General features: G+C 41.4%; 1 protein-coding gene across 6 annotated transcripts in view; it reads right to left on the bottom strand.

Annotated features, from left to right (window-relative positions):
* Positions 1–22,790, bottom strand: part of TNK2 (tyrosine kinase non receptor 2) — a 362,744-nt gene that overhangs the window by 52,767 nt on the left and 287,187 nt on the right. For all 6 annotated transcript variants that reach the window (XM_082252264.1, XM_082252263.1, XM_082252262.1 and 3 more), the window contains 3 exons: positions 18,090–18,236; positions 17,631–17,725; positions 6,697–6,891 (listed from right to left, as the gene is read on the bottom strand). In XM_082252264.1, the coding sequence (XP_082108390.1) occupies positions 6,697–6,891; positions 17,631–17,725; positions 18,090–18,236 (437 nt within the window). The remainder of the gene's footprint in view (positions 1–6,696; positions 6,892–17,630; positions 17,726–18,089; positions 18,237–22,790) is intronic.

Here is a 22,790-nt window from a genome sequence, read left to right as displayed (position 1 = left end):
TTCCCATAAATGGCCTTAAGTGGTTAGATGAGTGGAAAAATACACTAGAAAATTGAGTCCCCCGTAAGGTGGCTGTTGATCAAGCACAATAACATTGAAAAAGGAACTTGTGGGAGATGAAGAATCTTCCACAATAGAAAGGATCAACTAAGGGCACCCACGAGGCAGACTTCAAACATATATTTTGAAAAAACTTTATTAGGCACTTATGCCGATATAGAAAAGTGGATATACATGTGACGAGATGTGGCACAGCAATGTACAATAAAATAAATTAAAAACAAACAGTAGTAATGGACCACCATCAACCTGGATAGCTGCAAAGAGCTGGTGGAAATATACAACAGAACCAGTAATGGCTGAAAAAGGTTAATTATTGCACTGTCCCAGAATGCCGGTGATCAGTGGCTGATTTGTGCAAATATAGAACCTCTAATGGCTGAAAAAGTAAGTGTTGCACTGTCCCAAAATGCCAGTAATCAATGGCTGAATTGCACAAATGGTGCAGAAGAATCCAACAGGGTCTCAAATGGCAAAAGACATCATAATATGATTGAACCACAGTTAGATGCCCCAATTGGGGAGAGACTGGTGTTGGAGTACACCTTGTATTATGGCAAATGAGTTGAGTGGCAAAGATGGGGGAGAAAAGAGGTCAGCATGCAGTTCAATAGCAGGTTCCAATCAAAGCCATAAATGGTGTATACAGATGAAAGGTAAGAAATAAATCTTCTACTTTACCAGGAAGGTGTCATCAATGCAGACCGTAGCGTGGTTCCAGGGATGTCTGTACCTCTGTGTAACTGCAACCGAACATGCCGGTATTGGCGTTCCTCGTGTGGTGCTCTCCTTCCGCACTCTCTCTCCGTACTTCCTTGTTAGGCGCTCAGGTCCGTCGGACACAGCCTGACGTCATGTCCGGCATGAAGGATGTAGGTTTTATTACACGGAATAAAACCATGTAATAAAACCTACATCGGAAAAACAAAACGACAGTTGAAGGTCAGGATTGCTGAGCATTTAGCTGATATTCGTTAAAAAGGGGACAACAAAACCATACCACTACATTTTTTAGAATATCATAATTCTGATCCCGATGGGCTATGGGTAAGAGGCATTTATGCCCTAAAGTTATCAGCCAGAAGGGGGGACTTTGACACCATCTTGTTACAGAAGGAGAAACTCTGGATCTACAAGATGGGGTCACTTGTACCCCGGGGACTAAATGTTGAGTTCAGTTTGCAACCCTTCTTCGTACCATAGCTACCTGTGATTTCTCTATACCCTCCACAGAGGGAGTAAAAGGAGGCGAGGTAGGCTCTTTTATTGACCTACCCCCCCACACTCATCTTATCTATCCAACCATCCTGGCCATAGGTCATTGGCCAAGTACATCTCGAACACCCCTGTATTTACAAAAAATCTTGATACTATTACTATGTCCCTCCTTCCTCCTTTTAGTATATTGATTGACTCTCTCTTCCGTCTTTGCTCTGACCTATCTTAAACACTTGGCCAGACAAACACAGAATGCAGTGGCACTGGACACTGATCTCTAACTTCTATGATAGACGGGGTTAGATCATTAACTTAATGTATACGAGGTCCTTTGTATGTATTATTTAAATTATATGAGTCAAAAAAAAGTTTTGGGAGGGCCTTGAACGGATACACTGAGAGAGGACTAATAGGTTATGGGAAGAATTGTTTTGAACCTTTGGGGGAAACACATATTACCACCTGCAATTTCCCCTTTTTGCTTTAAAAGTCTTCACCACCTGTATACATTTTATTGTGTACACACACATATATATATATATATATATATATATATATATATATATATATATATATATATATATATATAAATATATATATTTTTTTTTTATTTGATCATGAGAACAGTATACTGTTTATGTCTGGCTCAATAGCCCAACTTTCCATGGGGCAGTATATGGATATTTACCCTGTATATATTTCATGGAAAGGGAAGCTTGACGCTGGTGGGTGTGTATAATACAATGAATTCCTTCTGTTTTAAGTGCTGACATCATGTGGAGAAATGAGTGCATATGTCCGGCCAGGATGGGCCATTGCACCTGCACTTAATCAGAGGACTAATCCGTCACTATAAATACTGAACAGTATCCCTCCCACCCTTAGCTCTGAAGAAACTGGCGTCTTGCCAGTGAAACACGTCAGCGTTTGCGTCTATGCCCACAGTTTATGGACCTGCTACCGCTGTAACGTCTTGACAAGTGAACGGCGGCTTCCTCCTTGTTCCGCTGCCTCCGATCCTTCATGCCAGACGTGACGTCAGGCCGTGTCCGATGGACCTGAACGCCTAACAAGGAAGTACGGAGAGATTGTGCGGAAGGAGAGCACCACACGAGCAACGCCAATACCGGCATGTACGGTTGCAGTTACAAAGAGCTACAGACATCCCTGGATCCACGCTACGGTCTGCATTGATGACACCTTCCTGGTAAACTAGAAGATTTACTTCTTACCTTTCATCTGTATACACCATTTATGGCTTTGATTGGAACCTGCTATTGAACTGCATGCTGACCTCTTTGCTCCCCATCTTTGCCACTCAACTCATTTGCCATAATACAAGGTGTACTCCAACACCAGTCTCTCCCCAATTGGGGCATCTAACTGTGGTTCAATCATATTATGATGTCTTTTGCCATTTGAGACCCTGTTGGATTCTTCTGCACCATTTGTGCAATTCAGCCACTGATCACCGGCATTCTGGGACAGTGCAATAATTAACCTTTTTCAGCCATTACTGGTTCTGTTGTATATTTCCACCAGCTCTTTGCAGCTATCCAGGTTGATGGTGGTCCATTACTACTGTTTGTTTTTAATTTCTTTTATTGTACATTGCTGTGCCACATCTCGTCACATGTATATCCACTTTTCTATATCGGCATAAGTGCCTAATAAAGTTTTTTCAAAATATATGTTTGAAGTCTGCCTCGTGGGTGCACTTAGTTGATCCTTTCTATTGTGGAAGATTCTTCATCTCCCACAAGTTCCTTTTTCAATATCAACTTTCCAGCATGAAGCCTAGGACTCCTCTGCTGGGGTAGGTAATTACCCTTAGTGAAGGTGTCCAATGCAGTTCCAAAGAGATGATGCCCTTTGAAGGGCATGTGCAGTAAATGCTATGTTTTGTTTTTCATTCCTGCTCCTCAAGCCACCTATTTAGCCAGTTCTCTGCATGTTCACTTATAGGAGACACAGTAAAACAAGAAAGGAGGCATCCACTAATATGTCTACACAGTATTTCAGGGCTGCTGGCAAGAGGTGCAAACGGGAAATTAATGTTGAGGAAAGCTGGATCCATTCTTATGAGTCCAGTACTTTGTCCTAATGTTTAACAGACTAGCATCAAAACCATAGAACGCTGCAATGCAGGGCCTGCCAGAGAAAATAAGGTCCTGAAAAGAATTTCCACACATTAATCAACTGGATCCCTAAACACTGGAACATGCTCTACAGGAATTGTCATTGCTTTATTAACCATTTGCTGACTGCCCCACACGATATACTGCAGCAGGGCAACTGCTCTGCGCTGGATCACCTATGTGATTTGTGATTAGCGCTTCCGGGTAGGGGGGTGCGTGCACGCCACCCCGGCTGTACTGTGATTTGTAAAAATACAAGGCAATCAGCAGGTGCCGGCCAATGATTGATCGCCGACACCCGCTGATCGGCTCCATCCTTCAGGGAGGGTTGTTTACAACACAGAGCTCTGAACACTGACAGGAGATTTTGCTGTTTTTTTTTTTATTCCCTGCAAAGCATGCAAAAAAAAACAGCAGGATTGCTTAGTAAAAGCAGCACATAACACACACACACACAGTAAACATTGTTAGGCACACATTTAACCCCTTGATTTTAACCCCTTCCCAGCCAGTGTCATTAGCACAATGACAGTGTATATTATTAGCACTGATCACTGTATTCATGTCACTATTTATGTCAGTGTCAGTTAGTGTACCCACCAGCCAGCGTCAACTAGTGTCAAACTGCCCACCACACTAAAAGTCCCACTATAAAAGACGCTGATCGCCGCCATTAGTAGTATATACAAAAAAATAAACCAAAATTCCAATATTTATACCAGACACTATAACTTTCACACAAACCAAATATTATACAGTACACTTACTGGAATTTTTTCTTTTACCAAAGACATGTAGCCGAATACATTTTGGCTGATTTTTTTTTTTTTAAAGGTTATGTTTTATAGCAGAAAGTAAAAAAAAATTTTTTTTCTTCAAAATATATATATATATATCACAAAAAAATAAAAAACCCAATGGCGAACAAATCACACTCCATTTGTGAGGAAAAAATTATAAAAATTTAATTTGCTTAAAGTATTGCATGACCACGCAACTGCCAGTTAAAGTAACGCAGTGCCGAATAACAAAACGTGCTCTGGTCATAAAGGGGGTAAAATCTTCCAGAGGTCAAGTGGTTAAGACAGGACACTGCCTAATCACTAGTGGGTATAGAACTGCAAAAAATGTTGAAGGTGTGCACAATTTATCAGGAGTTTGCCAGTCGCTGTACAGGGCATCTGGCAATAGGGAGTGCTTTGGAAAAGTTTTAGTAGTCTTATGGCCTCTAAAGTTATACTAGACAGGTAGCAGCACTAGTGGAAGCTACAACCTGCTCTTCCATTTGTAAGTTGACATGCACTGCATCAATAAATACTGAAGTGATCTCTTTTAAGCCTTGGAGTTATGACAGCTGCCTGCAACTCCTCAAGTACATCATCTGACAAGGATTTTTGAAAGGACAAGGATTTTTGCATAGCTGAAGGCTCAGAGGCTGCAGACAGGTCAGATTATGATTCTGCAGGGGGAAGACATTGAGGCACGCTAATGGCCTCTGTGGTTAGAGTCAGCAATCAAACATGCAGTATGGCCCATGAAATCCTGTATAACCGCTATGACATCCTCCAAGGTGAAAACTGAGAAATGGGTCACAACTGGCCAAGGTAAGGAAGGCTCCGAAGAATGCAGGGATTCGAACAGGGGATAGCATTCTAGGCAGTCAGTGTCAGGACATTGGGGGGGAGCAATGCAGGCTGCCCTGGAATTGTTATTTGATTGTAACCTGGAAAGACCCAGTACAACAGGACTGCTCCCCTTGTGCTTGGGATCCAACATGTTGCACAGCAGGGAAAACTTAGCTCAAAGTACAAGGAACAAACTTTGAGTACCTACAAACCTGCTGGTGAAGCTGTGGCAGGAAGCTGCAACCTCTGGTTTGTTGACTGGCAGGAACCAGTGCATACCCAACACACCACCCAGTGATGCAGCACTCAGTTACTCAGTGTCCAACCCTTTCCTTAGAAAACTAACAGAAGATAGGGATAATAATGGTGCACAAAAGTTCTAACAAACAAATTAGCTCCTGGTGCTCTGCCCACACACCAGAGAAAGTGCAACAGTTCTGTTCCTGTAAAGCACTTTCTAGCTAACTAGCACAGTAAAAAAAAAAGGTCTGGAAAGTGCCACAATGTGGAGCCCAAGGTATGTGCCAATTCCAGTCATGCTCTGCAGTTGTCCAGTCTAGCCGGGTCTGGATACGGCCTCAAAAGCTTTTGCTGAGGATATGTAAATCAGAATAGTTGCAGAAAGTGTCCAGCTCAAGCAGCGTGTAGAGAAGTCCTGATTATAAAGAAAATAATCTTTAAAAAGGAAAAAAATGGCTAGGAAAAACCGTAAACTTTTTTTAAGGAGAGAAAAAGCATCCATCCACACAGGACACTAGCAAAAAAACTGAGGCAGGCTGGTCACTGTTTTTTTTTTTTTGATTGCCTGTGTCCAAATCCTGCTGTAGGCAGCAGTATAACCCAATTGTCTATGAATCCTGTGTCCCTCAATGTACAAGAAAGAAAGTGGAGTTTGCATTTAAGGGTATTACAGATAGACAATTGTCAGTCTACAAAATCACCTCCATTACCTATAGTTTCTGAAACGTCACCTTGTCCTTCCATTGCACCCAAACCTCAAACCTGCTGAGATATTCAGGTATCCGATATTTTGTTTCAATACACGTCTACGGAAAGGAGCAGTGATAAATTATTTTATGATCAGATGTATATGAAAAAATATCCACAGTCCCTAATAGACAGGAGAAAAGCATTAGCAGTCCAGGTGTTTAAGCATGGGTATGAAATGGACCTTGTTTATTACCCAACATGCATTGATTTATATTAACTTGGCTCAAGCATCAAAAGTGATATAAAGAGAAGGATTACTTATAACCAAAACGTTTCCATCTTTAGCTTTTCTAGGGCAGACTAAACACAAAAGGAAAACTGTGAATACTGATGTTGGCCAACAAATACACTTCCGCCCCTAAAGACTTATACATGAAGCCAATGTGCACACCTGCTGATTGGGTGTACAGAGCACAGTATGGTTTTTTTTTTCACCTTTTACAAAATCTATTCCCTTAATGTGGTGGCAATACAATGCAATACAATTATCCAGCTTGTATCATGAATGCCACTATGCTAGAATGTCAGATGATTCATTGTCTTCAGCAGGACTTGAATGGCAAAAGGCATTACATTTTACATGAAATAGAAGCATAATACAGAAATAGCAGACCATCATACAGACAATCTAAGGCAATTGTGAATACTCTGATTTGAGAACTTACTCATCAATCCTGTCAGGGAAGCCCCAGCAGTGAGCAGGCACAGTATCTCCATGACCAGTGTGGATGAAGCTGTTCTTTAGGGGCCGGCTAATATCATGAGCAGACAGTCCAGCTACAGATGTCACAGTGTTGCGTGGAAATTGACCAACCTTCAACGTTCTCTTGTTCTGACCTCTCCACCAATAATTCTCTGCCCTGTGGAAAAGATAAATGTCATGGCACAAGAAAAGACAAAAACGAACAGGTTTCTGTCAGCAAATTAATACCTACTAAAGGAAAAGGGGGGGGGGGGGGACACAGCACAAGGAAAACCACAAAGGGAATGCTGTCTCCTTACTTCTTTCTTGGCTCACCATAAGAACACGGTAACCACAGCTTTCAGCAGATGTCTACATCCTCAGTAGTACAGGTTTATAAGACTGGAGTGGTTACGTGTTCAGTTTGTAAGATTAACTATTTGGCCAATTAACACGTGGGTGCATGCATAGTAAAGACTGAGTCAGCCTGTCTTCCTGTCATCCACAGAGAGGCACGCACAGACACAGCACAATCCCTGAAATGTTCACATGTCACAAGCACTCCTTCCTGCCTCCTCTGGAATTTCTTCGCTCTTTCACTAATTACCTGGCTCAAAACGTCAGCAACTTGAGGGGGCAATGGGCAAGATATGACTGGTATCCTCCTATTACTAGGGCTAATCAAATAAAGGCAAACGGAAGTGCGGCCCCAGTTAATGTGGCAGGACACTACAACAGTTTCTCTCCCACACAACCTGCCATGCAGAACAAGCCATAAAACCCCTTATCATATTACACTGTGTAACTACAGCTCATTTAATGACATGTATAGATATATATGACATCTCCTATAGGTCAGGATATGCAGAGAACAGTACTAATATGTGTGTGTGTGAGAACTGCCATAAAAAATGTCACCAAACAAGGGTGTGGGACAGCGCAGGACAGAAATTCAGGATAAACGTGACAAGTAAGAATACACGGACATAACTCACATTCAGGTAAAAGCAATCAAATCTACATGTTATCATTCACAGAAACCTTCACTAGGTGTTAAATTGAAGGTATGCCCAAAGAAAAGTCATTTAAAGGCACATCACTACAACAGGTTCAGGAAATTCTGCATTATTCCTACAATCATGAGCAATTACTGTTCCATTGCTCCCTTGTGCCCAACGAGATTACAGAAAATGGAAAAACAGCTATGACCGGTAAACACACAAAGACAACCAATTCACACTTGTCTGAATTGGCCGTGTGGATTATGTTGAATCTTAAAAAAATAGAAATGTCAGTATAAGAGGACTTTACACTAATAGGCGCCTATTAATTTAATGCTACATGTGTGTGTGTGCTTGTAAAAACATAATCAGACAGCTACTGACAGTGAGTCCCAGTATGTGATTAGAAGCTAGTTGTAAGGTAATCATTTTCAGCTCTACCAGATGTTATTAGAAGATTACTTACACAGCCCCAGAGAAAGAAATGCAACCTGTGTCCCCTGTTCTGGCAGGACTTGTGTCCCTGCTGCTCTTACACCTCTTTCCCCTCCCCCCCCCCCCTCACTTGTAACCCATCCCTTCTCTGAAGATCAGCTCACCTGCCCCCGCTGTGTGGCTGCCAGCAGGAATGGGAGCTGTGTGTGGGTGTGTAAGAGTGTATCTAAGCTGCAGCATGCCATTGGTACACAGGCCGGGTCAAAGGAAATGAGTGCATTTAAGTTCATTGTTCTGCGTTTAACCCATTCTTTGGCAGCCACTGATTTCATCAGAACCATACAGCACTGAGAAATACCTGTTGTAATACAAGCTGACAATTAGGTCAGCAAAAAAAAAAAAAATTAAATAGATAAAATGGTATAAATATTAGGTAACTAACATGTTGCAAGAATGACCTCATAAAGTATAATTATCAAGTATATCTGAACACTGCAACTGATTTCATATATTCATAGTACAATAAAAACCTTCAGCATGGACACCATACACAGCACTGAAAGTGGCCACACACACGACCTCTGCTTGATTTATTTTGTAGTAAGCTTGGGAAATATATATGACCAAACACAGTTAAAGTGTTACTAAGCCCACAACAGTAAAATCAGCGTGTATATGCAATAAAGCATGCTTGTTATACTCACTGTGGAACCTAAAGGGTTAATCCTCTGCATTGTGTAAAAGGCTGTTTGATTCTGTCTCCTTTGATCCTCACCTCCTTACACTGTTCCCAATATATTTCCTGATAATACAGAGCCAGAGGACAGGCTGCACATGATCAGTTTGGTGTGTATTGCTAGAGGTTTTTTTTTTTTTTTGGAGGGTGCATGTGATCAGCACAGGGCCAATCAGCACTGTCCAGATAGAGGGTCAGGGGTTCTGCATCCTGATAAAACAGTCAGTGCAGAATGAAAACTCCTTCTACAAGCTTTAACCAGACACTCAAAAAAGTCAAAAGACTGCTATATACTGCTGATGAGAAAGGGTATATAGCAGTTTATATTTACTAAAATAATTGCATTTCTATGTTCTGTATACTTTGGAATGCCAGATAAAGTGAATGCAGGGTCCTGGGTTTAGTAACACTTTAAGTAGGAGAGGCAGAGAAATATATTTTCCCAAAATGCCTTAAGAACGCTACGTCATCAGTCCGGCCCATTGACTTCTGGGATATCTACAGTATCTCACAAAAGTGAGTACACCCCTCACATTTTTGTAAATATTTTATTATATATTTTCATGTGACAAAACTGAAGAAATGACACTTTGCTACAATGTAAAGTAGTGAGTGTAACAGTGTAAATTTGCTGTGCCCTCAAAATAACTGAACACACAGCCATTAACATCTAAACCGCTGGCAACAAAAGTGAGTACACCCCTAAGTCGAAATGTCCAAAATTGGGCCCAATTAGCCATTTTTCCTCCCTGGTGTCATGTGACTCGTTAGTGTTACAAGGTCTCAGGTGTGAATGGAGAGCAGGTGTGTTAAATTTGGTGTTATCACTCTCTTTCATACTGGTCACTAGAAGTTCAACATGATACCTCATGGCAAAGAACTCTCTGAGGATCAGAAAAAAAAAATTGTTGCTCTACATAAAGATGGTCTAGGCTATAAGAAGATTGCCAAGACCCTGAAACTGAGCAGCAGCATAGTGGCCAAGACTGTACAGCGGTTTACAGGACAGGTTCCAATCAGAACAGGCCTCGCCATGGTTGACCAAAGAAGTTGAGTGCATGTGCTCAGTGTCATATCCAGAGGTTGTCTTTAGGAAATAGACATATGAGTGCTGCCAGCATTGCTGCAGAGGTTGAAGAGGTGAGGGGTCAGCCTGTCAGTGCTCAGACCATACGCTGCACACTGCATCAAATTGGTCTGCATGGCTGTCGTCTCAGAAGGAAGCCTCTTTTAGGATGATACACAAGAATGCCCGCAAGCAGTTTGCTGAAGACAAGCAGACTAAGGACATGGATTACTGACCCATGTCCTGTGATCTGATGAGTCCAAGATAAACTTATTTGATTCAGATGGTGTCAAGCGTGTGTGGCGGTAACCAGGTGAGGAGTACAAAGAAAAGTGTGTCTTGCCTACAGTCAAGCATGGTGGTGGGAGTGTCATGGTCTGGGGCTGCATGAGTGCTGCCGGCACTGGGAGCTACAGTTCATTGAGGGAACCATGGATGCCAGCATGTACTGTGACATACTGAAGCAGAGCATGATCCCCTCCCTTCGGAGACTGGGCAACATGGCAGTATTCCAACATGATAATGACCCCAAACACACCTTCAAGATGACCACTGTCTTGCTAAAGAAGCTGAGGGTAAAGGTGATGGACTGGCCAAGCATGTATCCACACCTAAACCCTATTGAGCATCTGTGGGGCATCCTCAAATGGAAGGTGGAAGAGCGCAAAGTCTCTAACATCCACCACTCTGTGATGTCATCATGGAGAAGTGGAAGAGGACTCCAGTGGCAACCTGTAAAGCTCTGGTGAACTCCATGACCCAGGGGGTTAAGGCGGTGCTGGAAAATAATGGTGGCCACACAAAATATTGACACTTTCGGCTCAATTTGGACATTTTCACTTAGGGGTGTACTCACTTTTGGTGCCAAAGGTTTAGACATTATTGGCTGTGTGTTGAATTATTTTGAGGGGACAGCAGATTTACACTATTATACAAGCTGTACACTCACTACTTTACATTGTAGAAAAGTGTAATTTCTTCAGTGTTGTCACATGAAAAGATGTAATAAAATATTTACAAAAATGTGAGGGGCGTACTAACTTTTGTGAGATACTGTATATATACACATACTAGGGCTAGTTTAGACAGGAGCCAATCAATCTACCTGCATGTCTATGGAGTTTCCGAGGAAACGAGTACCTGGAGGAAACCCACACACGGGCACAGTGAGAACATGCAAACTGCAGGCAGGTAATGCTGTGGTTGACATTCAAGCCAATGATTCAATGTTGCCAGGTGGAAGTGCAAAACTTTATGAACTCCTCTTTACATAAAACAAGGCCATTTACCTAAAAGTGGCAAGTCCCTACTAAAAGTGCACGTGGTAGGGTGGCAACACAGGAGCACAATTGGAAGGCAGGGACAGAGTGATGTCACCCAATAACAGGAGGTGTTTGAACAAGGACTTTCTTGGCAGGATTGTCAGGTATTATTTTAATCAAAACTGGAGATTAAGATCGCCGTAGGTCGCCTTCCATAGAGAAGCTGTGGACCCGTTCTAATAGGAGCGACACAAGTCGCTCCGACTTAGAAAAAGGGTCCGTAATCACAAATATATCTTTACGACGTGATTGTGAAAGATGTAGTTGGTAATTTGTAGTCATTTTGTACTTAACGATATGTTCTCTATATACTCTTGTATGTTTACTGCTTTATGCAGTATTATGGAAATTGTCATAGGTCCGCTACTCGGCACCACTCATACGAAGTCTTATTTTTTCTTGATCCTGTTGTTTAATTATATCTGACATAAGAACTTATACATACTTTCTGTAACAATGACTATTGTTTATTGTTGTTTACCTCACTGTTAATATACGCTTTTGTACCACAATTTTTTCACCCTAATAAAAAAGTTTGTATACAAAAAAGAAAAAGGGTCCGGAGCTTCTTTGGGGCGACCCGGAGCGACCTACATAGACTTCAATGATATGAAGTCCGTGCCGGCTGCTCCGAGGTCGCGGTGCGAGCAGCGCACCGCGACTTCACAGGTCGCCCCGGGAAGTAGCGTCGCCCCAGTGTGAACGGGGTCTTAAAGTGATTGTAAAGTCTTGTTTTGTTTTCTAACAAAATAACAAACATGTTATACTTACCTTCTTCAGTGTTGTCACATGAAAAAATATAAAAATATTTACAAAAATGTGAGGGGTGTACTCACTTTTGTGAGAAACTGTATGTCATCGATCCCAGGAGTCTTCTGCGCATCTAATAAGGGTCTGATTGCGAGATTTCGGGTTCTCTGTTGATTGACAGGTTACCATAATAACAGGGTGGGAACATCCCCCGAAGCTGCCATTGCTATGGCAGCCTGTAATCAACAAAGTGCTCCTCACAATGTCATTACTGCGCAGGCGCGAGATCAGGATGTACCTCCTGGGTAGCCAGCTGAACTGAATCCTGGAAATACACAGAAGCAAGCTTCAGCTGCCCACATCCTCGATGGCCGCTGCCTGCATCCAAGATCAAGTAAGAAATTACAGGTCTACAAGTAACAAGCATGAGGACAGTTATGTCACTATCCAAATAGTATAGTACAAATACCAAGAATCATGGGGGTGCCTTTTGTAAATAATTGTTTAGGATACTTAGGCTCTGCTTCAACTTTTTACAGCTGTTTTACAGCACTGGCAACATCTGTGCACTGTAATGCAATAAATTCACTTTTTTTGGCACACAGCCTTCCCGCCAAAGGCTTGCCAACATGGCACTAAGAAGGCAAACAATTACTTCCCCCCACCTTGCTTCCAATGTGTTCCAAGTAAAAATAGGATTGAAAAACATTGTACAGAGCTGGGAACTTCTGCAGAACAAGACACTTGTCTACTATAGACTTGACGGAAGTGGTTGCCATTTTACTTTGCTTAATAGACATAGCTTCCAAATGACCCTCCTATAAAGGGTCTATTCTACCTGACAGAAGTCCCTCTGTCCTGTTTCCCTCTCATTCATCCCAGATTCTGTCTGCTTTAAGAAAACGATTTAAACCGAACTTTTCATATTCCTGATATGTGCCTGCTTTACCAAGTACTTCCTAATGCTACACTAAGCTGACGCCGCTCTCTCCTGCTTTCTGCTCTCTTTGTACTGCTTCCTTTGTGTGAAATCCCTGGTGTTCTCACTAATCCCTCAGCTTTCCTTTTAAAAACTGACCACACTAAGCAGGAGATCACAGCATGGTCAGTTCTCTGGCTGTCCTGTAATTCAGCCTGTTTTCCTCCAATTATCAGTCCTGACATGCCCCCCACCCCCCTGCGCAGCCTTTCACTGGGAAGTTCAGTTTGCTGCTTTTTCTCCTCCTCAGCTTATGCAGCTGAGAACAAATGTAATGTGATCACTTCTTAAAAAAAAAGGAAAAAAAGGTATTGATATTTTTTTTTTATATCTATACACAAATGTGTTGCCTTTTATTTCTACTTTAGGCCCCTTTCGCACATGCGGACCGTTCAGATCAGCCTGTCAGTTTTTCAGGCGGGTCTGAACGGATGCCCCATGCATCTGTATGGGGCAGCAGATGTCAGCGGAGACATGTCCACTGACATCCGATCCGATCCTTTACGTCAAATCGGGACGGATGGAAACCCTATTTTCCATCCATCTGGCGGATCGGATTGGATGAGAACGGACAGGCGGTCCTTTCTCATCATATTCCCCCATAGAGGACAGTGGTGATATGACACACAGAGCGGAGATGGAGCTGTCATCTGCCTGCTCAGCAGGGATCGGCGGATCGATCCCCCACTGAGCAAAAAACGTAACGGACAGGTGTGAAAGGGGCCTTAGACTGAATGGTTTGTTTTACATGGTGATTGTTTACAATGTTAGACCACAATAAATCTCTTATACCGCCTTTAAATATATGCATTTGTTATTTTGGAAAGCCATAGAAAAGAAAAAACAAAAAAACGTTTGTGAGTTTAACCCCTTGCTGACCGCCCCACGCAGATTTACTGCAGCATGGGCGGCTCGGCTGAGCATAATCACGTAGATCTATGCAGCAAGCAGATCGTAGATCTACGCACCACAGAAGCCGCGCTCCCACTGTGATTAGACACAGCGGGAGCCAGACCGCGGGAGGAGTGGGTTGATCTCCACCGGCCTCCTGCGATCTTCAGAGAGACTGACAGGAGAGCCGCCTGCCTATGTAAACAAAGCAGACGGCTCTCCTATCACACAGGCACAGTGGGATGGTGTGTTTCAGCTAAGCTGAAACACCGATCTCTGTGTGCCTGTCACAGAGCCCCCTCAAAGTTAGCAAGCACATTTAGGCTTACACTTAACCCCTTGATCACACCCAGTATTAACCCCTTCCCTGCCTGTGTCATTTATACAGTAACAGTGCATGTTATTTAGCACTGATTACTGTATTAATATCACTGGTCCCCAAAAAGTGTCACTTAGTGTCAGATTTGTCCGCCACAATGTCGCAGTCCCGCTAAAAATAGCTGATGGCCGCCATTTCTAATAAAAACAAAAATAAAAAATAAAAAGACCAAAAAACTATCCCATAGTTTGTATACGCTATAACTTTTGTGCAAACCAATTAAAATACGCTTTTTGGGATTTTTTTTTTACCAAAAATATGTAGCAGAATACAAATTGGCCTAAGCTGCTAAAAATTTGGATTTTTTTTTTTTATTGGATATGTTTAATAGCAGAAAGTAAAAAGATTTTGTGTTTTTCTTTCAAAATTATCGCACTTTTTTGTTTATAGCGCAAAATCTAAAAACCACAGAGATGATCAAATACCACCAAAAGAAAGCTCTATTTGTGGGGAAAAAAAGGACATCAATTGTATTAGGGTACAGCATCGCACGACCGCGCAATTGTTAGTTAAAGCAACACAGTCTTGAATCGCAAAAAATGGTCTGGTCATTAAGGGGGTAAAACCTTCCAGAGCTGAAGTGGTTAACCAATTGTTTTTTGTGTATTTGTTCTTTATGGCATGTGTAACAGGGGTGTGTCCTTTGGCTACATATGTTGCATAAAAGGTGTCCTTCAATCTTATTTTGAAACATTAGAAGGTATGTTGACAGGCTTCAAGGAAATGTGTAGTTAAAAAATTAGGAGGCTGCCATTGTGGAACTCTGTTTTAAAAAAACGCTAGCAATTTTATGTTGATCCAATGGCTTCAATACTTTGAGGCATTGATCCACAACAAGTTTGCAGTTCAGGAGTTCTTATTTCTCGGTTTCTACTTTCTTCTTGTTTCAGGTCAGCGACTCAGAAAGTATTGAGGTCATAGACAGACAACCGTTATTTGAAAGCTGCCCACTCACGTTACAATCTGATTGTGGATACTCTGCAAAATAATCCATCAGATTTAACAGTCATTACATAGAGCCATGGGCTACCTAAACAATTCATTGCATTTTTATCCGATCAGGAAGGCCCCCATGCTACAAGCTGGTAAGTTTAAAATCAGATTGTACATTCAGATTGTAATGTGTGTGGTCAGCTTTAGAAGCAGGTCAGCAAAGGCAACCTGTGTATTTCTTTACAGAGCCTTTTAAAATAGATACCTGAAATTACCCCAATCTGTCCAAGCCAGAAGAAGAGCAAACTGATTTTATTTTTCAATGCTCCCACCTGCTCCATACAACTGTTCAAGAATTCATGTTGTGATAAATATTCATAAAAACAGGGTCTTAAAAATGAGATCTTGGTGCACAGGACTATAATGCTTGCACAAAGGCCTTTACATATAAAAATGGGAGATACAGCAGGTATAAATATAGAAAAATTGCTTTGTTTATCATGAAATTGTAGCACTTTTTATTTATACCTGTTCGGTTATTTTGTTGTCGTGAATTAGTGTTAAAATATATCCTGGATGATCACATGTAATATAATAGTGCTGCTTTGAAACAACAGGTATGGTTAGGGTAAAGGTATGGTTGTGTGTGTCAGTTAATCTGTGCGCACACACTCAAGCTGGGCTGCAGTTATCAGTCAATGTAGCCTGTCCCTGACGCCCGGGCACAATTACGAGGTGTGGTTGTGATGGGCGCTCCTCCATGACTCACATGTAGCTCTCCACCCAGACCTGATAACCTAACCATAGGATGAGTCAATGGCACACTCTATGAGTAACCCCTGATTTTCCAGTACATTAGAAGAGTGTTACATTAACACCTTTTACAGCAAACTGACGCATATAACAAGTCACCAGAAAGAACAATCACTAAAACCACTAGAGAATAATTCTAGAATATCAACCAATCACACAAGCTGCTTTCACAAAACACCTAAAATGTTTTAGGGAATGAAGAAATTTGCTTCTGCTAATAAGAGGAGGGTACAAGTCTAAGGCAAAGCCACCAGTTACTATATCAGAAATGTTTCCAGCTATATTAACATCTTCTATCTAGAATAACTTTACATACCATGAAGCATGCTCTGTAAAGAGTACCTGTAGTGTCTGCCTGAAATACAAACAAAGCTAGTTTTGAACAGAATAATTTGTCATCTCACCCCCTGCAGAGCACTGCCCTAATGATCCTTTACAGACACAGACATTCTAAAAATCAGTTTTCACAGAGGCATAGGTACACATCCCACACGGTGGACCAAGTGACTGGTTTCTTCAGCAATAAGCGCTGCCTATCGGGAAATGGGCAGTGCTTGATGGACATTTTCTCCTCACCTAGAAGTCTGGAATTTTAATGCCATCTAGACACCTACATTCGTCCATTATTAAACTACACCTATGGAAGTTTTAGAGAAAAATATCACTTCATGCACAGAAAGATCTTTCATTATTTTCTCAAAGACATTTCCATACGTTCAAAAGCACTGAGCTTGTAAAAGTCAGACTGATTGTCAGGAGCCTTGTGACATGAAACCCTCACCAATATAAGATACCCCTCTAGCTGGCTGTGCAAACCAGTCAAACAGCATATATACCTACTGTACAAAGTGATTAGTGTGTAACAAAATACAGCAGCACCCAGCACTACTACTACAATGTGGCATGGTAAAAGTCAAAAAACCAAACTATGCAGCAGCTGCATGTGCAGTAAAGTTGGCCAGTGACTTCATGAAGGAATTCGGTCATTGGGCTTCAAGATCCCTGAAGATTTACTTAGCTTTTTCAAGTACAGTACACTTGAAACAGATAAAACTTCTATTAATCTCCATGGGCTCATTTAACTCTATTAATTTGCCTATTCAGAGCAAAGGGAAAGATTCTCTTAAAAATCCCACCACCCATTAATACCTTCACCATGCCCATGCATCTGTTGGCAGTCTGAATCTCTTTACTTTGTAGGTGTCATTTTGGTCAGTGACAGAGCTTACAAACAGTTAATGACCTTTACAAAGTATTGTGCAGTCTGAACAGTGATTGGCAGCTTAGGCCTGAGCACTGCATTCTGGGAGGAATAGGAGAAGGCCATCCCGACACACCAATGAAGTGGCAGGGCAGCATGATGAAGTTATCAGTGGGTGTGATTCGGTAAGTGGGGTTAGGCACTCTATAAATAATATGTCTATATCTCTTCAAATACATCACTTGTATATTCATTGTGTCATTATACATTATGAGAGTGCTTGGTATTGTTTGCCAATCCTTTTCAATGTACTGTATAGTACCACCAGTGCAGAGGTTCAGCATTGCAGGATTAATACTTGTGTATGAAGCAATGAACGTGTTAAGTTCCCAGGTGGGAGGGAACTGGTACCTGCCCTCGATGACAGTTATTACATCATTCATCTGGATGTGCAGTTTGTCCGGCTCCTGAAAATCTTGCAGTGCTCGCATATCTGTTGGCTGGGCCTAGAGTACAAAGGACAAAAATAAGTTAACGTCAGCAAATGAGATTATTGCTTTACAAAATATAAACCATTAAAACCCTTTATGACAGAAATAAAGAACTGGCTCTAAATCTGAAACTTATTGGATATTCCACTCTGATTCCAAAGCACACATCTGTATTTAATATTGTGTAACATTAAAGGGGCTTTGCTAAAGACCTCCCTTAGTATATTGAGTCCCATTGTGTCTGGACCAACAAATGCAATGTGATATTTTTCTTTTATTGCTCCCTTAAGGAAACTCTGGCAAAACAGTTATATTATTTCTTAATAGTAACATTACACAAGTTAACTAGATGTGCTATTTATTTGCGTCCTGGCCTTACCTCCACTAGAAAGTCTCTGAGGGCAACAAATGTTGGTCTGTCTTCCGGTTTGTGAGCCCAGCACTGTAGCATAACATTATAAATGTCTTGTGGGCTGTCTTCTGGCCGTGGCAGACGTTCACCCTCTTTATCAATCTTATGAAGAATCTGCAAAGAGTAGAGAAAAAAGTAAGATGTATTGTTAGTAAAGAATAGGGAGTCTGCAAGGAGAAGTTAACAAGGGCTTGGTGTATCTTGTACAAAAACACATGGTAAAAAAAGTCTATGTAATTCACAGCAACAAGTACAAAGACTTCTTTCACTTCCTAACTGGTTTCCTGCCCCAGATAACACCAATTCCTTCCCTGAGATTTTGTGTGTGGGCAAACAATGGGGGGAGATTTATTAAAACTGCAACAGTCAAAATGTGGAGCAGCTATGCATCGTAACCAGTCAGCTTCTGTCTTCAGCTTGCACAGACAAGCGTTGAAAATTAAAGATAGAAGCTGACTGGTTGCCCTGAACAGCTGATCTACATTCTGGTTGCTCCAGTCTTTGTATATTCTCCTTTTATTTAAAACTCCCTTTAAAGAAAAGTTTAAACCCTTCCATATACCCAGTGAAGTGACTGGCCTCAGGTGATACACAGAGATGAAACAAATCCCCCTACATAGGTTGTCCCTGTCTATCTGCAGTTTTCTCTTCTCTACAGCTGTTTGAAGTGCTGGATTTATAAGCTTGTCTGAGTTGTCAGAAAAAAGGGGGGTGGAGAGCTGAATTTACACTCTGCAGAGCTCAGTGAGGAGAGCTCTGGCAGCTGATTGGAGGGAAGAGGCACACCCCCTTCACACAGCTCACAGGAACAGAGCCGAGGCTGTCAATCTGCTGGAATTCCCTCCCCTGTCACCATTTTTCTCTTGGTGTCAGGAAAACTTGTCAGAAGTGACTCTGATAGCAGAGGAACAAAGCAGCAGACAGAAATTACACTTAATTGAGACAAGTACAGGGGGATACGATTTTTCATATTTTATGTTTGAGGTTTACAACCACTTTAGATTAAAATTTTAATAAAAGCCTCCATGAAGATTTGCAAGACTAGACAGTGTATTTTAGGATGTACTAAACAATATTTTATTGTGGTCATAAACTAAAGAAGGTCACAGGTACATGCAGTTAATCTACCATATTTTTGGGCTCTGTGAAAGGGTTATGACTAGCTGGGGCTGTTTGTGGTAACAATGACCAGGCCTACAGATAGGTTGCTCAGGTGACTGTATTGTGGACTGGGAATGTGTCTAATGTCCACTATCAGAAAGTGAGAAGCTATAGGTGGCCCTGGATTGACAGAATCTGGATTGTAAGGTACCTGCTGACTGTTTGTTCTGATAACTAATAAAGTAGAACTATAGGCAAAACATTTTTTTTTTTCATTTTGGATAAAGTAATGGAAGGTTTATAACCCCAGTCAGATTTTGTTTTTTCTCCATCTGTATTCTATTACAGAAATTTCCCTTCACTTCCTGTCCCATAGCTAAACAGGAAGTGGGAGGAAATCCCTGTAAATTAAAGGAATTCCTTGGGGACCCCCAGGTCACCAGAGCTAGTGTCCCCATTGAAAGATTTCATCTCTATTACTTTTCCGGGGACAATCCAAAATGTGGGATTTTCTTTTACTTTTAATGATAATGGTAAACAGGACAAATAGAAATCCTTATTAGGGGCACAGGCAACAATAAAAGCTGACAGGGATTCTAATCCCTCTGCACTCGATTTAAAACTATAAAAAAAAAAGTATTGCCTTTTATTATACTTTAACTAGCACTGTCATATTGGTGGGTTTGTATATCACACATGCTTCCTTAAGGCTGGGTTCATACCTATGCCAATTGGATGCGGGTTTCCCTGCATCCAATTTGCATGACAGGAGACAGCTCAGGGCCGGCCCTGGGCCACCCTGGAAAAGGGTCTGTGTGTCTTTGGCTCCATTTAAGGTCCAAATTCAGGCAAAAATTCAGACCTGATTCGCACCTGAAACGCCACGGCCACAGCTAGTTTGAACCTGGCCTAAAGCCCATGAAAAGAATAGCTAGCTTTGTTTACAATAAAAAAAATGCTAACAGACCCTACTGTGGGAAATACTAAAAGAACCCAATAAAAAGACTTGAGAAACATTTCAGAGATGTGACTTGGGAAAAAGTTTTAATTTTCTTTTTACTTTGGGCACTTTCACACTGAAGCGCTTTTGCGTTAAAAAGCTCCTAAAAAAGCTCAAGAAAAATGCTTCCCTTTAAAATCAATGAATGTGTTCACACTGGGGCGGTGCACTCATGCTGCAGTTAAAAAATCCTGCTTGCAGCCTCTTTGGAGCAAGTTTGGGGAGCTAAAAAAAAAAGTTTTACCTTGTTTGTAATGAACAATTTAATTCTGTTTAAGTGGTAATAAGCCCAACATAATAATGTAATATATAGCAGCTTAGCCATCGTTAAATGTGGTAATTGCATTTTCTTTTCCACCAGTGATCTGGTCAGTAAGACACTTTTTATCTTATGCCCCATACTCACGTGCAGATTATCTGCAGACTTTTGTCTGCAGATTTACCTTTTCTATGTAGTGGAAGGGCCTGCCGCATTACATACAAATTGAAAGTGTTTAGGTTTGACCTCATATTATATGGTTTTGGTAAGTCTGCAGACAAAAGTCTGCAGATAATCTGCACGTGTGTATGAGGCATTAGGCCCCTTTAACACAGGCTTTCCGATCAGGTCCCCCTGTCAGTTTTTCATTCACTCCTATGGTGCAGCGGACGTCAGAGGTGACATGTCCACTGAGACCTGCTGCTATCCAATCCAATCCTGTCCATGAAATATAGATGGATGGAAACCATATTTTCCATCCGTCGGGAGGATAAGATCAGATGAAAACGGAAAGGCGTCCATTTTCATCCCATAGAAGAGAGCGGGGATTTGACAGGTCCATCTCTGTAAAGTAAGCGGAGACGGACCTGTCATGCGTCAGCAAAACAAAGTCCACCAGGCGGGAAGCCCATGTGAAAGGACCCTTAGGATGTCTCCACTCTGGAAGGAGGAGCAACAGAGACATCTTTGGACAGCAGCATTGTCAGTCTGGGAAGATGGTAGTCTTAGATGCACTTGCAGATTTAGATGTCCTTGACTAACAAATTAAAGATGAACTCCAGCTAATCATTTTTAGGCACTCACAGTAAGTTTTTTTTCTTCCTTTTGGGATAAAGGTTTTGCCTAACTGAATAAAAGCGGATATTTGTAACCACTCCTGTATGTGTACATGGTTTGTCTCAACCGTCTTTTTGCCACTTAGGCTGGATAGCTTGGTTTGGTAAAGGAAGTTGAAAAAGAGCAGAAAAAGCTACCATGCACTGATCAAAATTCTGTCCAAGGGACATGCTGGAAAATTTGTATTGATCAGTGGTTGCAGACGCTGTCAGAATATAATGTCCAGGAAGAAAGGGTTCCCTACTGGCTGAATGAAAAAATGAAAACTAACAGTGTATGGCCAGCTCACCAGGTGGAAATAAAGAGGAAAAAAAGTCCTTATAAATGAAAATAATGCAGCCACCACATTTAAGGATTGGTAAACTGCAGTAAATTAAATTATTGCATTGGGCCTACTCGCCTGTTTCCTCCTCTGCTGACTCACCTACTGCTCAATCATGTTCCTGGTGCCATATGCAAAGACCAACCCCAGCCCACAGACTTTGGTCATGTCCTTTCATCTCCAAATTTTGGCTCGAGGTACAGCAATTAATCTTTACTGTGTCGGACTTGATCCCAACGAACCACCCACTTCTCCTGGTCTTTGGAAACTTAGACGGTCCCTCCCTGGGATTGGAGCCCAAACAGATATTACTTCTGAACTGCCACAAAGCCTGGATCTTAACATGCCCCATGATAGCCAGGCAGACCATACTCAGGAAGTGGACAATCAGGAAGAACTTACAAAATTACTCACCAAAGAACTTTTGGATATGCAATTTCTCTCTGGACCCTCTCTGCGTTTCCTATCTAAATGGGATTCCTACCTAGCTAAAGGGCCATACACACTATAAGATTTTCTGAAGACTTTTTCCTTCAGATTTACCTTTTCTATGTAGTATAAGGGCCTGCCAGATTGCATACAAATTGAAAGTGTTTAGGTTTGACCTCATATTATATGGTTTTGGTAAATCTAAAGGAAAACGTCTTCAGAAAATCTTATAGTGTGTATGGCCCATAAGTTTCCTCAGTCTATCCCCAGACCTAGCTAATATTGTGGAATATCATTCGACACCTGTGAATTTAACTAATTCCTGATTTATTCCTTGCCCTACTCTCTTCACCATGGTATTCCTTGCCCCATTACCCCCCCCCCCCGCCATTGTTGGTTCATACTCTCCTTCAATTGTATCAACATCTGGTTGTTTGTTTTGAAGTATATAACTATGTTTTACAACGGACTATGTTCTTTATTGATGTGGATATTTCTTTCCATATACTGTTTGTTAACTATGTTTTGAAAAATTCCAAATAAAATTTGTTTAAAAAAAAAAATTATTGCATTTAGATTTAATATATTGACACTTCCATGTTCAGTCTGAATTGCATATAACAAGTCATGAACGTTTCACATTGTAATGTAGATGTGAAAGCAGCCAAGCAATAGAAAAGGAAAGATGAGGGAAAACATCCCCTGCTTGATCCAAATGTT

The sequence above is a fragment of the Pelophylax lessonae genome (genome assembly GCF_965119305.1).
Source record: "Pelophylax lessonae genome assembly, chromosome: 3".
NCBI lineage: Eukaryota > Metazoa > Chordata > Amphibia > Anura > Ranidae > Pelophylax > Pelophylax lessonae.
The sequence above is the reverse complement of the archived record's forward strand: the minus strand, read 5'-3'. Positions and strand labels throughout refer to the sequence as shown.